Here is an 18,332-nt window from a genome sequence, read left to right on the forward strand (position 1 = left end):
TCGGGCCGGGTTCGGGCCGGTTTCGAGCCGGGCTCGGGCCGGGCTCGGGCTTGAGGTAAAGGGGTGGCGGGCCGGGCCGGGCGGGTAACGTAGATTATTTCCGGACCCGGGCCGGGCCCGGGTCTCGCCATAAAAGTTTTGATCGGGCTAGGGCGGGCCGCCCAATGTAAAAACGGGCCCGGGCCGGGCCCGGGCCGCAAAAATCGGCCCGTGCAGTGCTCTAGTTCAGACAACGCTGCGGGTCTCCGCCCGATGCTTGCGTCGGTGGTTACGTAAATTTGACCTCAGGAGTTTGGAATCAAAAAGTTTTGGAGTCATTTTACGTTATAGCGCCCCAAATCTTTCATTGCATATTTTGCTCTGTACTTATTTCTCTATTCTCGATTGACTTAGTGTACGAATTTCTACAGTTTGTTGTTTAATAACAGTGCCGCCGAATATCAGGTTGCTCCATATTTCCGCCGCTTCTATTTAGCTTAGCCAGCTCAAACTAGATTTTGTTTTCGAATCGCCTATATTGATATGAAACTGTGGTCACTGAAAGACGCCGTAAAATTGATTCCCTTACGAAATATTGTCAATCCACTAATATTGAACAAGACCTGCCATGAATACCTTTATTTAGCCATGCCGAAAGAGTACAAAAATGAAATTCGTCTTCCGCCTTTTAGAAGTGCCTAATTATAGAGGTTATTTTGAGTCTTAAGTAACTCTCACATATTTACGTCATCACCAGTTTTTGTGCTGCTGGCAGGATTGAGTTGACCTGTACAACCTAATACTTGTGAAATATGTTGGGTGAGACATGTGCACGGTAGCGCAGTGCCGTCGTTCCTGTCTTTACACACAACAGATATACATAAATTCTTGGCTCTTACCTCATTTCGGTCGTCGAGACGGGATGTGGAGTTTATGTATGCGTACTCAATGACCTCAGGTGTATTTTCTCTTAGCAACGTGTAGCAATCGTCCCAGTCTCTTTCATTTTTGAGTGTGATGTCCACTGCTGCTGCAAAGCTCTTTCGGATTTTTGCCGAAGCGTGCTCGAGGAGGAAATATAGGTTGCGGATGGGTGCGTAATTGTACAACATTTCTCTGAAAATGGAATTTAATAATATAAGTAAACCACGACTTCCTCAGCAATATTTGAGGCGAGAACGCAAATTTGTGTACGGATGATTATTAACCAGCTATTATAAAATCGTTAAAACCAATAAGGTATCCTGCCACTAAGGTATCTAGTTCACAGGTATTTTTGTGGAAAGTTCGGAAAATTTTGCCGAATGTTTAGCCCATACCTCACCTAGCAGCATAAGCATATCTAATACTAATAAATAGGGTTGTTCGTCTACTTGATTGAATCATTTAGGATACCTGTTCTAAGCAACATATTCTTTTATATGTCTGAAATCTCGTCCGAAAGTCACCTGGTAGACTAAACCTGTTCTTACTACAAGCAAGGTTAGCTAGGTATTTCCCCGCAATAAAACGAAATACTAGAAAGAGATATGGTAATTCTGTTTTCCATGCAAATAAAAGTCGTTGATAATGACGTTGCAATTCGTACGAAGCAATAAACTAAGCTGAAAAAAACAAACCAAAGGAAAAATCACAGCAGGACGAGTGGTAATAAAATCGCTGTTTTCTTAGGTTTACCGAATGTACCATTTACAGTACAGTGCGCACAACTTCGTACAGTATTGTTATGCGAAGGACGAGTCAGTAAGACGAGCAACTATTCACAGGTTATATTTCCAACAGCGGTTGCTGTCCAGACCGGTTAGATTCACCGCGCGAGCCCAGCTTGTTCTTCTTCCTCTTTTCTCGAGTGATGGCACCCGCGCGCCTCGTTCAAACTATAAAATACCACACGCGTGTAGCACAATCCCCCGGCGGCAGAAGCGACGTCCCGGAGCGTCTACATTCAACCACTAGGAGGGTGATACTCCTTCAGTCGTATAACGTGCACGATATCACTGGACTGGGAAGCAGATGGGGCGTCAGGGGCGATCTCGTAGGTGACGGGAGTCACGGCACAAAACACTCGGTAGGGGCTTGTGTAACGAGACAGCAGTTTTTCTGACAGGCCGACCTGACGCGACGGAGACCATAGAAGGACCAAAGAACCAGGCGGGAAGTGCACGTCTCGGTGTCGCCGATCGTACAAACGCCTTTGACTCTCTTGGGAGTTCAGAAGGCGGTCACGGGCAATTTCCCTTGCGTGGGCAGCGCGGGCGATGTTGTCAAGTGCATTTTCACTGGTCGGTGCCGCGTGAACAGGGAGGGTTGTGTCGAAGGGCAGTGCTGGTTCTCGGCCGAACAGAAGGAAAAATGGGGAATAACCGGCTGTGTCGTAGCGCGACGAATTATACGCAAACGTGACAAACGGTAGAGCGACGTCTCAGTCAGTGTGGTTTTAAGAGACATACTTCGCGTGAATGTCTGAGAGAGTGCGATTGAGACACTCCGTGAGGCCATTTGTTTGCGGATGGTATGACATGGATAGCTTGTGCCTCGTGGCACAGGACAGGAGGTGGTCCGCGATAACTTTTGATAGGAATGCGCGGCCATGGTCTGTGAGAAGTTGTCGCGGAGGTCCATGTAATAAAATCACGTCGTGTAGAAGAAAATCGGCGACATCTGTGGCGCAGCCTGTAGGGAGCGCTCGGGTGATGGCGTAGTGCGTGGTGTAATCTGGGGGCACAGCGATCCACCTGTTCCCAGAGGTAGAAAGAGGAAAAGGACCAAGTAAGTCCAAACCAACCCGAAAGAATGGCTCCGCGGCAATGTCGAGTGGTTGAGGGTACCCAGCAGGGAGCGTCGATGGTGTCTCGCGTCTCTGGCATTTCTCACACGCAGACACGTGCCGGCTAGCGTAGGCTATACCGTGGTCGTGTCCGTGTTGGCGTTGCGCTAAGACGGCGCCAATCCCATAACCACTGGCATCGGTTCGGACCTCTGTGGGTACTGAGGTACTGGAAAAGCCGTTACTGCTCGAACCTTCTCCGCGTCGGGTTGTACTCCGGAAGCACCGACAAGATGGCCTAGCACTGTAATCTGTCGGCGCCCGAAGTGGCACTTCGATGAGTTTAATTGAAGCCCAGCCTTGCGCAAGACGTCAAGGATAGCTGCGACGTGCTCAAGGTTCGTCTAAAATGTAGGAGAAAACGCAAAGACGTCGTCGAGGTAACAAAGGCAAGTTGACCATTTGAAACCTTGAAGCAGAGAGTCCATCATCCGTTCGAACGTTGCGGGGGCACTGCATAAACCGAACGGCATAACCTGAAATTGGTAGAAGCCATCTAGAGTGACGAAAGCTGTATTTTCTTGGTCTAGCTCATTGACGGAAATCTGACAATAACCAGATTGAAGGTCGATCGACGAAAAGTGTTTGGCACTGTGAAGACAGGAGCGTCGTCGATTCGCGGTAAAGGGTAAACGTCCTTTTTAGTGATTCGGTTTAGGTGGTGGTAATCAACGCAGAAACGCCACATGCCATCTTTCTTTTTCACGAGCACGACGGGCGACGCCCAAGGACTCTACGAGGGCTCAACAATGCTTTTGGAGAGCATCTTGTTTACTTCCTGCAGAATAACTTGCCGCTCTGCCGTGGACACGCGATACGGTCGGCGGTGAACGGGAGGAGCATCAGCAGTGTTTATCCGATGCTTAACAAGGGACGTGTGACCACGTGGTCGATTGTCAGTGTCAAACGTGTTGTGGTAGGAATGTAAAAGACGATGTAGAGCAGCTGCTTGGTCAGGTGCGAGGTGCGGAGCGACCATGGCACGTAATGGGCCGTCGAGGTTCAAGGCATCCTGCGGGTAATCAGGAGGATCTGGAGACGCGTCGGTTACAAAAGCAGTGACGTGGTCGTCTGTCACTGACCGGAGCATGGCCACCGCTACGCCTTCAGGTAACACTTGCTTCGTCAAGCCAAAATTGATAACGGGGAGACATATGCGATTAGCGGCAAGGGTAACGACGGAGTGTGGCACAGAGATGTCGCGCACCAGGAGGACATCACGAATAGGTGCAACGACATTGTCGCCATCAGGCACGGTCACCGTTGAGACCAATTCGACGAAGGTTAAGGCTTTTGGATGTAAACGAACAAACGCTGTAGTGCAGAGGGTATTCGATTGTTCGGGGTGAACGTCGGAAAGAAGAGGAAGCTCGCGGCACAGCGTACCGGTGGAACAGTCGATGAGCGCAGAATACGTTGTCAGAAAGTCGATACCGAAGATTACGTCATGAGGGCAACTGGTCAGCCCGGTGAACAGGACTGGAACTTGGCGGGCGGTAATTTCAATACGAGCAGTGCACATACCCCTGACGGCAACAGTGGCGCCATTGGCGACAAGTACGGCTCGAGTCACGGCAGGCGTAGGAACTTTTTTGAGGCGACGACATAGGTAGCGCTCATTATGGGCATTTGGGCTCTTGTATCAATCAATGCCGTCAACGGGACACTATTTACCTTTACTTCAATTAGGTTAGAGTTCGTGAGGAGCGTCAACGGAGGATTTGTACAGGGTGAACGTGATGCAGCTCCCCCTCCAAGAGCTGCATGGCCTAGTTTTCCGTTGGGTGGTTTGGCGAGGAAAAGTGGCGAGGAAAAGTGGCGATGTTGGGGTGACGGGGAGCGACGGCGTTGAGGCGACGGCGATCGCCCGGAGGATCAGTGTTGCCAGGTTTGGCTATATATAGCCAAATTGGGCTACGGGAAAAATTTTTTTGGCGTCTACTTGGACGAGTTGGCTATGCGGCTATATTTGGGCTACTGAAAATCTTCGACTTGGCTGTGTTTGGGCTATAAGTGGCGCCCTAATACACGTTCCAGAGGTGGCTGTGATCGGGTAGAAGCAAATATCAAAGGCTGTGTTTTAGCTGGCTGAGCCAGCCGCGTGGCTGTGCGTGGGTGTGTGCGTGAAACGACCCCCCCCCCCTCCTTTCTTCGCCTGTCTGCGCTGTTGTCTGAGCCGGTGGCTTTGATCTTTGATGCACTTAAACGTATACCCTGCTTTACCGTTAGGCACCCGATCCCCGGGCATCGGGATGAACCTAGGAGTAGTCGGTTTTTCACAGTACACTGTACTAACATGGCTACGCTCAGGTAGGGCGAGCCATAACATAGGGTCGGGGTCGTCGGGCGATCGTGGCGCTGACATGAAGGAAGGGAAGCACGGGTGGATGACACTCTCCAGTGTGTTCATGGCCATGTCTTCCGGATGAAGTATCGCGCCGGGCAGAGCTTTAGACCTACCCCACGTTTCTGCCACGAAGCTTTACTGCCATTTTCCTTTTCCTGCTAGAGGGATTTTTCTTCGTGCTTAAATTCGAGATTCATTTCGATAGGTTGGACGTAAGATCGGATCCTTCTCAGAGAGGAGAATCCACACATGGGGAAGTGGGCCAAGGCAGCGAGAACGTATAAAAAAGAATGGGAGCAAGACCCCGAGCCAAGGGTGGGTTCTGGTGCTCTGACTTCTAGATGGTTTACCCGTAACGTCACGGATGCAGATACTCATTCTGCCAATATCGAAGCATGGTTGCCGCAATGACATCAGTGCGCCATGTCACATGAATTTCACCCACCGTGTTAGCTTAACTTGTGAGGTGTCGTGCTGCTGGCTCGAGGACACGGGTTTGATTCCCGGCCACGAAGGCCGCATTTCGTTCAAGGCGAAATGCAGGAACACCCGTGTACTTAGATTTAAGTTTACGTAAAAAACCCGAGGTGGCCAAAATTAATCCAGAGTCTCCCACTGCGTCGTGCCTCCCAATATATCGTGGTTTTGGCACGTAAATCCCCAGCAAGTATAAGAGCTTTATAATAGGGGCCTCAAAGGTATTGGGACCCCAAACAAGTAGCGTCGAAGCCACTGCGCACGCGCAAGACGGGAACTATGTTTGGGTTTTGCGTCGGGCACGCTATTTCATCGATATAGCGGGGGCCCCAAAAGCTGCCCGAAAAGCTTTTGTAAACAAACGTGGCGGCGCCCATCGAAGCACGACGGCTCTAACCTAGCACAAAACTGGGCTAGATTCGTGGTAACGCGTGTAGTTCGTTAGCTAGAAGAAGTGATTGCGGTTATCGATTTCTCTCAACTAACATGTGTAATGAAGATTGATTCATTATACGCCGCTGATTGCGAATTCAATTGTCTATTTCATGGCCTATCACGAATTGACTTGGCTTGGTGAAGGTGCGTAAAGTTGGTTACTCAAAACTAAGCCCAACAAGTTGCATGCTTCTAATAGAATAAGTTCTAAATTGTAATTAAAGGCGAAAACACGAAAGTCTAAATTACTTTTCTGATCATAAAATGTAATATTTTATTTAAATATTTATAACAGCTTTTCTTTGACGCCGTAGTGACTCTGCAAACGCAAAACGCCTATTCCAAAACTCTTCATTCCTGCATGCCCCAACGCTCACACCCGGAAAGCTCTATGGGGCCCCAAACGTCAGGGGCCCCTATTCTAATACTTTATTAGCCATCAACATGGTTTGCTTTTGGACATTAACCGGTATTCCCAGCATTACCACTGTTATCAATTTCTCGTTTACCTTCGCTTTTTGTGGGCCATCGCGGCTTTTACCATTTCGAGCGAGTTGCGTTCGGAACGTGCTCGTCGTCGAAAACGACTGCGCGCTTCTTACACTAGTGTGCCGGTTTGTGCAGTTATCGTTTAAAGCTCCGTTTACACCGATTCAGACAGTGAGTGGCATCTATTGCTTGTCCTTTTTTAACGCATGTTTTTGGCGTGCTAGAGACCTAAGATGGCGGCGAGGTAAATAGACACTATATAGGTAGTGTGTGTCCGAGCTAATCCGGGCCAAGCTAATTGAAAAACAAAAACAAAAGAACGGGAAAATAAGATAGGAATGAGACAAATAACGGGAGACATCATAGCTCGAAATACTTGTTTTAGCTCATCAAAAAAGAGGCCGTGAGCACGTCGCAGATCACTGGACGGCTGAAATTCTACGCCGTAGGCAGAAATAACGTGAGAGATCGATGACGCTGAACAATATTTTGTTTTCACGGCAGCTAAATAGCAGAGTTTGTAATTAATATTACTGTAAATAACTAAAAATAATAACTGAGTACTATCTGTCATAAAATAAAACCACTGATTCGCCCTGTGCAGCGATTCGCTGGAACCTAAGAGCTTCCGGGGCCAACCAAGAAGTGTTCAGTGCATGCATGATGTCGCTGTTGTTGATGTAAAAGGCCAACCGTCACGGCGGCACGGACACTTTGTTACGACGGGTTGTGCAAAATAGGATTGCCACAGTCGAATGTGAAAATGTTTACACAAATAAAATTGCAAATAAAAATGGCTATATTTGGCTACGAAATATTTTGCACTTTTTTCTGCTTGGCTATATTTGGGCTACATCTTCGCTAGTTCTTGGCTACGTCGCCTCGTCGGACCTGGAAACACTGCCGGAGGTGCGGCTGTCAGGGGCATCAGCAGTAGGGTACAGACGGCCAGGTGAGTAACGGCGAGCGCCAGCGTATGGGCGAGGAGCAGGGAATGAGCTCCAGTACGGCGGCATCCAGGTGGTGCGGCAATGCGGGGATACCTGACCAACTCGGTGACAGCGGAAGCAGATGGGTTTGTCGTCTGGGGTGCGCCATTCTGCAGGATTGCGTGTTCTGAGAGCGAAATACTGGTCATTACACGTCGTGGACATGGGAATAGGTGCTGAATCAGGTCGGTAGACAGAGCAGGCAGTAGGGATGCCAAGGTTTGCAATTTCTTGCTGCACAACTGCTTGAGTAACGGAAATAGTGGGGGCCGCTTGGTCAAAGCTACCGTCTAGGGGTCGAGGATGAAGGGGGGGCCAGGCTCGCCGCATCAATCTCACGGCGAACGATACGCGGAACGTTCTCTTGAAATGGTCGTGTGGCGGTAAGAGCGGAGCAAGATGATGTGGCAGAGGTGTTTGGGAGCCGGAAAAACTATGGGATGACGCGGCGGCTTTTGGCAACCTCGAAGCGGCGGCATTCTTTGACGATGGCGTTGACAGTAGACACGTCGTTACAGACGAGCAAATTGAAGGCGTCGTCCGCGATGCCTTTCAGGATATGGCCAACCTTGTCAACCTCGGTCATGCGCTCGTCGACTTTACGCCAAACGCGAGCTCTTCCTGTATGTAGGAGACGTACGATTCGGTCGACGACTGGACACGGGTAGCAAGCTGTATCACGCAGCTTGTTGGCGACCTGACTGGTTGCCAAAGAGGTCGCGAGGCCTCTGTTTGAAAATGTCTCAGCTGGAGAGCTCGACCTCATGGGTGCGAAACCAGACACGCGGTGTCCCGTCCAGATGAAAGATCACATTGGCAAACATGATGGTAAGGTCCCAGTGGTGGCTTCGGCTAACACGCTGAGCCAGTCGTCGACGTCAACGCCATTTTGGGCGGAGAATGTCCCAAGATCACGCAGAATAGGAACCGTAACGTACGTTGTGGTTGGCACCGCAGGTGTAGGTGGCGACGGGGTCGTTCCATCGGAAGCCATGGCTGAGAAGACGACGGTGCGGCCACTTCGGAGCTCCGTGGCGAGGACGAGGAACGCTCCACCTCCACCACAATGTCACGTGAAGGCCGAGTCAGTAAGACGAGCAACTATTTACAGGTTATATTTCCAACAGCGGTTGCAGCGCTGACCGGTTAGATTCACCGCGCGAGCCCAGCTCGTTCTTCCTCTTTTCTCGAGTGATGGCGCCCGCGCGCCTCGTTCAAACAATAAATTACCACAGGCGTGTAGCAGTATAAAAATGAAAATAACTCTAGTAAACCACATGACCATTCTGTGAACTCATTTTAAAGGGATACGGACACAAAAGTTGGCGGGTGGTTTTTTGCGACGGAACAAAAGTTGAACTGTTGAAAATGACGAATACAACAAGCTGCTTTGACAAAAAGAACGAGAAACATCTTTTTATTGCGATTTTCCGTTGCACCTTGCCTCCCAGCGGTCACCACCACAAGCTGAAATTTGAAATCATAACACCCACCCGCGAGCAGGCGCGCGTGCGTGGCCAAGGTCGGCCACAGCCGTTGCAGTGTTTCTGGGGGTGTCGGTCCCTTGCAGCATTTCTTTAACCCCTTTCGGCGATCTTCGCACGTGGTCCGTCTGAAACATTGTCACCGTCGGCGCTCCACGCAAGTGGTGCGTCTTACATGCGCCTTCCCGCGGTCGTCGCTCGGTATTGACGCATTCGTGGCGTGGAAGGAAATGCCCAGACACTGCTGCTATAACAGCATCTTGGGTCGTGAAACACCGTCGCACGCGTTTCCCAGAGACGAGAAGGTGCGTAAATTTCGGATACCTGCCTCTCAGCCATCACGCCCAACCTGGAGACCTGTAAGAAATTACTTCATTTGCGCGGACCACTTCGAGGACGATGATTATGTGACCAGCCCGGCTGTGCTGTAGAGTCTCGGCATGGCGCTCAAAAGGCAAAACCTAAAGTCTGACGCTGTGCCATCGGTCTTCTCACAAAAACGCAACGCAGAAATGATCAGCGGCGCATTTGAAGAGAGGAGGCGAAAAGATGTGGGTATGTTTTCGTCCCCTTGCATCCTTCTTGTGCAGTGTGAGGGCGGGGCTGGGGCGAGATGCCCGAGGCTGAGCAGAAAGGCAGTAATGTCTTTAAAAATGTTGGCAAAGCGTAGTAAAACAATACAAGGCTAGCGTGTGCGAGCGCGACCCACGAGATCAGTCCTACATGGCAGCAGGGCAGACACACACACACAGCTCTGATTCTCCACAAGCTAAAAGCGGAAAAGAACTGGGGAGAACGCCAGACAGGTGCTGCCATTTGTTGGGCGGCTGGCTTAGTGGACGTGAGAGTCTAGTAGGTACTTTAACCTCACAGCAGTTGCTCACGCCGATGGCTTAAACTACTATTCAGTCATCCACGCAGTGCTGAAGTACCCCGCAGCTTCCTCGCCTGCGCGCGCTCTTGAAAAACCAAGTGTACAGAGGGAATGACAAACAATTCTTGCACAAGTGTCTGGTGCAGAGCGAACTCTTCGTGCTACGGTTCGCGAAAGCCTGACCGGCACTTCCATGGCTGGCTGCTCTTCGTCGCTTGACGCGGAAGGCTCGTAACCGTAAGCGGTAATATTTCTTGCCAAGTTGGAATGGTCCTCGTCTTCAGACGTGTGCCCATTGCTGGTCGAGGCACCAGAACTCGAATCGAGCGAGCGTGATGGCGGTGTCGGCGCGCTTCGAATGACCGTGGCCGGCCGGCTGGCTATCCAACGAGGGTGTCGTGACGTCACGCCTTACAACTCCCGCGGGTCGGGCGGCGAGGCGCGCGCTCACAAAACAAAACGCCAATCGCCTGAAAAATGAGCTAAGTGACTACTTCTCTTCGGTGTAATCAGACACTGAGGATTCATTTTCAGCATTTTCGTAAAATCTTCAGATTTTGTGTCCGTGTCCCTTTAAGTGAAGCGTCTCATATTAAGAGAGCTACAGACGATTACAAGTTACCCTCCTTCCTAGCCATTCATTTCCTCCTCAACTCATTCGCCGAGTGGTCGGGGCTAAGCTCCGCCTTCTCTGGCTCTACGTCATGTTGTGACGTGTTGTCGCCTATTTCCGGTTGTCTTGGAGCCAGCGCGCGAAGGCTCTCCAACCTCTCCGCTAGCCGCCCGGCCATTGATCCCCAGCGAGAGCGATCAAGCAGCGTGCGTTGCGAGCGTTCTGTCGCAGCGCCGAGCTTGTCCAGTATTTCGGTAACCACAGGCGAGCTGGGTGTTTTGACGGATAGCCAGAGGCGTAAACTAAAGCTCCTCCATACCGTTGTGATGAAGGAGCTTCCTAGACGTATACGTGAGCGGCCTAATCGGCATGCGCGGTCCAGCTATCTGGTGGCGCAGAGCTTAACCAGCCAAATACAGAGCTAATATTCCTGTAAGCAAGTGTAAAACATTTTGAACATTACAGCGTGTCCAAGATTACGCTTCTGCCAAAAATTTGAGCCAGCAGCAAAGTAGAAAAAACTTGGTTACTGCTATATTAGGTGTGTGTTTGGTTGAGCTTTGTGCCGCCAAGTGGCTGCACCATGCAAGCAGTTCACGTTTGCGTCTCCGTTAATCACGTAAAACGTGGTAAAGCGGCCACTACACTTGCGCTTGCGTTTACCTGAATGCCGGACACGCTAGAGTCTATTCTGGCAATCCTTCGACGTGAAGCAACGACCGCAAACGCGTAGATGCTGGCGCCGTTTAGATTGGTTTGGATACCGAAAGTCCGATGCGCTGCAGCCACTCCATTCGTCTGCTGCCTTGCAGCGGGGACGATGTCGCTGCTTGACATATCGCCGATCGCTACGTTTGCAGTCCACAACGCAACAAGGGCGAACCATGGTGCTCGCGAAAAGAACAAGAGCAACACTGACCGCGCAGCTCTCGTCAACACGAAGCACGTTTTAACACAAGCAGACGGCACTTGCTGTGGGCCGGAAGTGCTTTTAGTGTGGTGATACATGTCCTTGTGCATTTTCTTTCTGTTACTTTCTTTTTATAAAAACAAATAACATCCAATCTGTTACGAACAACATTTGTTCACCATAATGTTGCAAAAATTATCGATGACGCGCCCTGGCCAGCCAATCGGATAGCTGGCCCAGTGACGTGTTGGGGCATATCGCGTCACATGGGCACAAAACTCAGCCGATAGGCGTGCTGCGATCGGTAGCGATGTACTTTTTTAAACCTTATAATAAATTACACGCTTTACGTACAGCGCTTAGATACGTCAATTAATGATCAGAAGGACCTACTCTAACGACTCAGTACGCCTCAGACCTACTCTAACTCAGTACGTCAAACTCGTTCAGGGTCCCTTTAACGCGACAACGTTAAGGGCCCCGTGTCGCAAACAATCCGGCGTCGTCGTTGGCGTGGATGTCGGCATCCGTGGCTGCAAAAATCATCCTTAACCACCCCAACCGCGCAGGCCCTCCACGCGTTGCAGGTTTTGGTGAACAAAAAGCGAATTTCTCACAGTGTTATCCGTCATAAAAATGGTAAAGTACGACTTCACGACAACCTACTGACATAGTGGTGTCGGAGTGTAATTTTATTGTACGAGAAGACATAATTCTGTTACGAGGAAACTCAAATATAAACCCCTTTTCCCGCATTTATACCATTCCAACACGGTGCGCTCGGGTAATTTACTTGATTAAATGATATCCAATAGGCGCTCACATCCTCGGCAGGTCAAATTGGAACTTCGCCTGCGCCTTCTGTGTTTCTGCGCCCGGTATTATTTATTATTATTATTATTTGATTTGAAAACATATACACAGGAAAGAGAAAGCGAGAAGCAAAGGCTGGCAACTGCCACCAGAAGGGGCACAACGCCTGCCTACTCTTCGGAAAGGACGAGAGAAACACAGAAGGAAAGATAGGAAGGAGGGGAGGAAGGAGGAAAGGAAGAGCGAGATGACAAATCTCAACGAATAAAGTAAAACATACAGTAGGGCCCGTCCCTGTAGGTCAAGCTACTAAAGAATGTAAAATAAAAGAAATAGTTGCTGGGTTACAAACGTGCCCCTAAGTTCGTTGTTTCTACAAAAGTAAGGAGAGCACGATGAGCTTGATCACGTCGAGACGCACAACCACTGGGGTATAAACATTCGTCCAGAGTCGTACACCGCAGGCCAAGGAGATGGTAGTCCCTCACTAGTGATTTGCGTTGCGCACTGAAAGCGGGACATTCCAAAATCAGGTGCTGAAGTGTCTCGCAGCCACCGCAAGACGTACACGATGGACTAGTCACCCGTCCTTGTCTGTGTAAACGTTCGTGCACATTAACACAGCCAACCCTTAGCTTGAGTAGTTGCGCTCTAGCGCGACGAGGCAAGCCTCGACCGCGAACACGCGGCGGGAACGTTCCATTTGCGACGCGTTGGTCTGGATGCTGCTTGAGTAGGTGGCGACGAATCAGCAGGCGAGCGTCATCAAGCTTGCACAAAATTTCAGGGCAAGCGCAGTCGTTATGAGTGCAAGTTGAAGCCAGTCGATCAGCCTCTTCATTTCCGGCGATCCCAACGTGCGAAGGTATCCATTGAGCAACGAGAGATACCCCACGTGATAAAATTTTGTTGGCAGAGTCTGTAATGCTGCGCACAATTGGGCAATCAACCTGACTGCGTTGTAATCTGCTCAGCGGAGCGCGGGAGTCCGTAAATATGACAATCTTCGGCGGTGTGGTTAACTCCTCTTGCACGTATTTCAGTGCAACATTAATTGCTGCTAGCTCCGCAGTTGTTGACGAGGCTGGATGGGGTATATGAAATATACGTCGTGCTTCAGTTGAAGGGCAGAAAAAAGCTGCAGAGGCGCCTTGACCGTCACTGTGCACAGATGCATCTGTAAATACTTGAAGGTAATCTGGAAATTTCTCGAACATGTGCGACTGAGCCAATTGGAATATAGCCGAAACAGGCATATCAGACTTTTTGTGTATGTCAGGGATTGTAAGGTAAATGGGCAGTACGTGTTTGGTGATGTCTTGCGGCGGCGAAGACGTAACTGAAGCATCATGTTCAGAAATGTCAGTAATGTTCATAAATAATGCTGCCATTTTTCCAATGCGAGAAAACGGGCGGTGAATCAGACGATCAAGGAGCATTTGACCATTCGATGCGCGGTGCAGACGCTCTATATGAAATAGAGCTATCTGGTCTGCTTGTAGCCTTAGAGGTAAATGATGAGCTTCAGTGAGTAATGGAACTGATTGCGCCTCACGAGGTAATCCCAGCATTATTCGAAGGGCAACGCGATGATCACGTTCCAGTTGGGCCATCAAACTAGGTGGGACGTTCAGGAATGGAAGCGCATACATCATGCCTGAGAGTACAGATGATTTGTACACCTGCAGAGCCGTTGTTTGGTCACAGCCAGCACCTCTAGCAGTCAAGGCGGCCACATACTTAAGGATGGACTGCGATTTGTGTCGTACGAATTTAATGGCAGGACGCCAAGAGATGCGATCATCCACAATTAAGCCCAAATAACGGTGTTGTCGCACCCAGCTTATCGGCGTTTCGTCAAGGTACAGTCGGCTCATTGTTCGACGAGCGCGCTGTTTAGGGTGGTATGCTATTGCAGCCGACTTTGCAGGTGACATCTGCAGGCCAACTTCACCCAAGTACTCCGAAGTCGCGTGCAATTTCTTATCGGAGCGCCGGATGAAAGTGCGTGTTGGAGCAATAACAAGTGAATCCCGCACTGTTAAGTGCGGTGTCCCACAGGGCAGCGTTTTATCGCCGCTTTTGTTTAACACAGTACTCGCCGCGCTTCCAAGTCGCTTGCCTCGAGACAGTGACCTCCCTGTGAGCATAGCTATCTATGCAGATGATATTGCTCTGTGGATAAGCGGCCCTTCGCACCTTGGCCCGCGGCTTCGTGCAAGCTTGCAAAGAGCTCTGCGCCCGGTAACGCTCTCGCGTTCCACTCTTAAAGGCGAAGCTTAAGCGTCCTCCAATATTTTTTATCCCCCGCTGAGCGCCGCGTTCGCTGTCTCTTTCGCGGTGCTCGTTTGCTCGGTTACAACTGACGCCGATGCTCGCCGCAGGAACCGGCGCCTAAGAGCTGCGCTCTAAAAAGACTTCCTCTATTCCACCCTGTGAAAGGCGATGTACAGCGAAGCTAGTGCGGACGTTAGACAAGTACCACCGCAACAACTTACGTTTGGCAATGTTACAGAAGAACCAGCACCCAAAAAGGCGTACGTCGGGCACGCGCGCACGTGCGCTGAAGTGCAGCATACATCCTTGTTCTTCTAGGCCATCCGCCAAGCGCAAGTTCCATATTGCACTACATGAATGCTTAAAAGTAAATTGCGTCAGAAAATGCGTGAAGTACGTCGTATACACGAGCTGGAGACATCATAGCATCAGATTGTAATTCGAATATACGAGAAAAGCTAATTCTGTTACGCGGAAACTCAAATACAAACCCTTTTTCCAGCGGTCGTTTTTTGGTTGAGCCAGCCACGAAGCATCCCAAGCAGTAAGAGGCTAACAGCTACGCTCTAAAAAAACTATGCGGACTCTACTCACCGGTGTAATAAGTGTAAGCGAAGGTCTGGTAAACCGGCAAGTTCAACGATACATGTTTTCAACAGGCACGCATCGGACTTAGTCAGCCAACTAGGCGGATTCACTCAACATGGCGCCACTACAGGCTACAAGCCTCTATATACGCCAAAATTCTCGCGCATACCTTCGAATTGCAAAAGTACTGAAAGTTGGGCGAGTTGGTATCTATTCATCTTGTAACTGCAGCGCGCACACGAGAAACGAGGACAAAAAGCGCTTGTCTGTCACTTTCACTTTTTGTCCTCGTTTCTCGTGTGCGCGCTGCAGTTACAAGATACATACCTTCGAACTCCAAAGCTCTCGCTCGACCGCACGTGCGTATAGTCGAAATTGATGCGTGCATGCGCTTTTGCTCGCTTTTGGTATATGGTATGGTATGAAGAACTTTATTTGGGTCCTGAGCAATCACTCTGGGACTGATGCGGGCCGCTCCGACGTCTGGACAGAGAGTCCGAGCCCCTCTGCCGCCACACGGGCCCTCTGGACAGCCCCGAGTTGGTCCGCCAGCACTTCACTGTACAGCATCCGCTGCCACCACCGTTCACCTTGAGAAACATCGCTGGCCAACGCCGAGCAGCGCCAAAGCATGTTTTTTAAATTGATCAAACCCCCACACACTCTGCAATGAACTGAAACCCCACACTCCGGAATAATTTTATTCGTGATTACCGGGTTAGGGTACGTCCGCGTCTGCAGAAGCCTTAATGTAACCGCCTGTGACCTATTTAATTTAGAATGTGGCAGGGGGAATGCCCTGGGTTCTAAGTAATAGTGCTTGTTGATCTCATTGTAGGTTAATGTCTGGTCCCTGAACTCAGGAGCGGGAGATCCAGCCCCATCCGGGAGGGCACGCACACTAATCCTCGTGCATCCCTGTGCGCCACCTCGTTGATGTTACGCGGGGCTCTCTCCACTGACCCTATGTGCGCCGGAAACCAAGTAACTGTATGCGGAGTGATATCCCTACCTTGATGCAATCTGTAAGCCGGTTCCGTAACAAGTCCCCTCGAGAAGGCTTTAATCGCAGATCGCGAGTCAATAAACACCGAAACTCTTCCTGAATCAGGTAGTGCTAAAGCAATAGCCACCTGCTCAGCAACCCCCGGATCCTTTGTATAAATGGAAGCGGCATTTTGAAAGCTCCCTTTTCCTTCTACCACCACCACCGAACAACCATCTTTCCCATTATTCCACGCCGCGTAAACGAACGCAGACTCCTCCTCTTAATGCTTTGCTTCTCGCAACAAAACCTTAGCTCTCGCCATCCGCCTCCCTACATTGTGCACAGGGTGGTGATTCCACGGAAACGGACGAAGCATGATATTGGTCCGAAGGTTAACGTTCAACTCGTGTAGCCGTGCACCACCACGCGACACAGCCACCGATTCTACGATTGACTCTAAGATATACCTACCCGCTGGTATACCTAGCAACCGCTCTTTAAAAAAATGGGGTTTTACGTGCCAAAACCACGATCTGATTATGAGGCACGCCATAGTGGGGACTCCGGAAATTTGGACCACCTGGGGTTCGTTAACGTGCACCTAAAGCTAAGTACACGAGTATTTTCGCATTTCGCCCCCATCGAAATGTGGCCGCCGTGGCCGGGATTCGATCCCGCGACCGCGTGCTCAGCAGCCCAAGACCATAGCCACTGAGCAACCACGGCGGGTACAACCGCTCTTTCTGTGCCGTACGCTGAGCCTAGGCAATTTCATCTAAAGTATTAGGCAAACCCAGTGGCAACAACATAACGTTTGACGTACCCACAGGCAGACCCAGCGCCGCCTCAACGGCTTTTCTAATTAAAGCTTCCAACTTATCTTTCTCCCCCCTATTCCAATTTAGCATAGCTGCCACATACGAGAAATGACAGAGAATAAATGCGGGAACTAGCCGCATCGCACCCTCTTCGCCTAAACCCCTATGCCTATTAGAGATCCTTCGGATAAGTTTTATGGCCGCCTCCGTCTTCTTGATAATATGCTGAATGGTTCTGTTATTCGATCCATTGGCTTCAACTACCAAACCCAGAACCCTGATGGCCTCAACTTTCGGTATCTACGACCCATCCCTAGTGTGGATTCTAATGCAAGTCTCAACTTCCTGTACCAATCCTTCGCCCTACGACCCAGCTTTATAGATTGGAAGATCAACAACTCCGAGTTTTTAGTGGAGCACTTGGGCCCCATATACACTTCCGTAAGTGTTACCACCTCCTGCAACCTAGCCTGAAGCTCTCCGTCACCACCACCGACACTCCATATAGTAACGTCCTCCGCGTAGTAGAGTATAGCCAATACCCTGGACAGTGTCCAGCATATTAGCCAACTTTGACATCGCAAGCTTGAATAACATAGGCGATAGTACGGATCCCTGCGGCGTACCACGGTAACTCAATTTAAAGACGTCCGGCTTGATATCCCCTAACCTAAGACATGTCCTTCTACGCATAACGAAAGGCCTTGACAAAATGGAAAAGCCACTGCCCCAGATTCAAGTCTGATAGCACCCGTAGAATGAAATAATGTCGGATTTTATCGAAAGCTTTTTCTACATCAAGTCCAAGTAGTACTTTAGTATCCCTTGTCCGCCAATCAAGTAGCTGATGCTTAATGCTAATCATAGCATCCTGAGTCGAGAGGCCGGGCCGAAATCCTATCATCGAGTGCGGAAAGACCCCATTGCCCTCAACATAGCGCGTTAGCCTATTTGAAATGACATGCTCAGTGACTTTCCCCAAACACGATGTCACGGAAATGGGTCTGAGATTTTCAAACCCTATAACTTTCCCCGGTTTGGGTATCAGAACAGTAGTTGCAAGTTTCCACTCTTCCGGGAAAGAGCCCTCTTTCTATCGGCCGTTTATCTCCCGCGTTAGGAAGGAACTCAATGGACCCCTCATGTAAATTCTGTAACATATTATTCGTAATGCTATCCGGCCCAGAGGCCGATTGACCATTGAGATCCTGCAGCGCCACCCTTTCAGTAAATTCTCTTTCAGGAATCTCTTTCCGTAAATTCCTCATCCATATCGCTATTCTCATCCCCACGATATTAAAAACCACGTCAGATGTATTATGCCAGGTGTCCAACAGAAGGTATCTGTCAGCTAGCACCTTCAGCAACTCCTCCTCCGTGGAGTCCCGACACGCCTGATGGACCAGCTTACCTATCACCGTCCT

General features: G+C 50.0%; 1 protein-coding gene across 1 annotated transcript in view; it reads right to left on the minus strand.

The window, feature by feature from the left end:
- LOC119439969 (neprilysin-like) overlaps window positions 1-18,332 on the minus strand; it is a 500,589-nt gene that overhangs the window by 339,479 nt on the left and 142,778 nt on the right. The window contains exon 6 of the mRNA XM_049662689.1: window positions 879-1,095. Coding sequence (XP_049518646.1) covers window positions 879-1,095 — 217 coding nt within the window. The remainder of the gene's footprint in view (window positions 1-878; window positions 1,096-18,332) is intronic.

This window comes from Dermacentor silvarum, chromosome 2 (assembly GCF_013339745.2).
Source record: "Dermacentor silvarum isolate Dsil-2018 chromosome 2, BIME_Dsil_1.4, whole genome shotgun sequence".
Lineage (NCBI taxonomy): Eukaryota > Metazoa > Arthropoda > Arachnida > Ixodida > Ixodidae > Dermacentor > Dermacentor silvarum.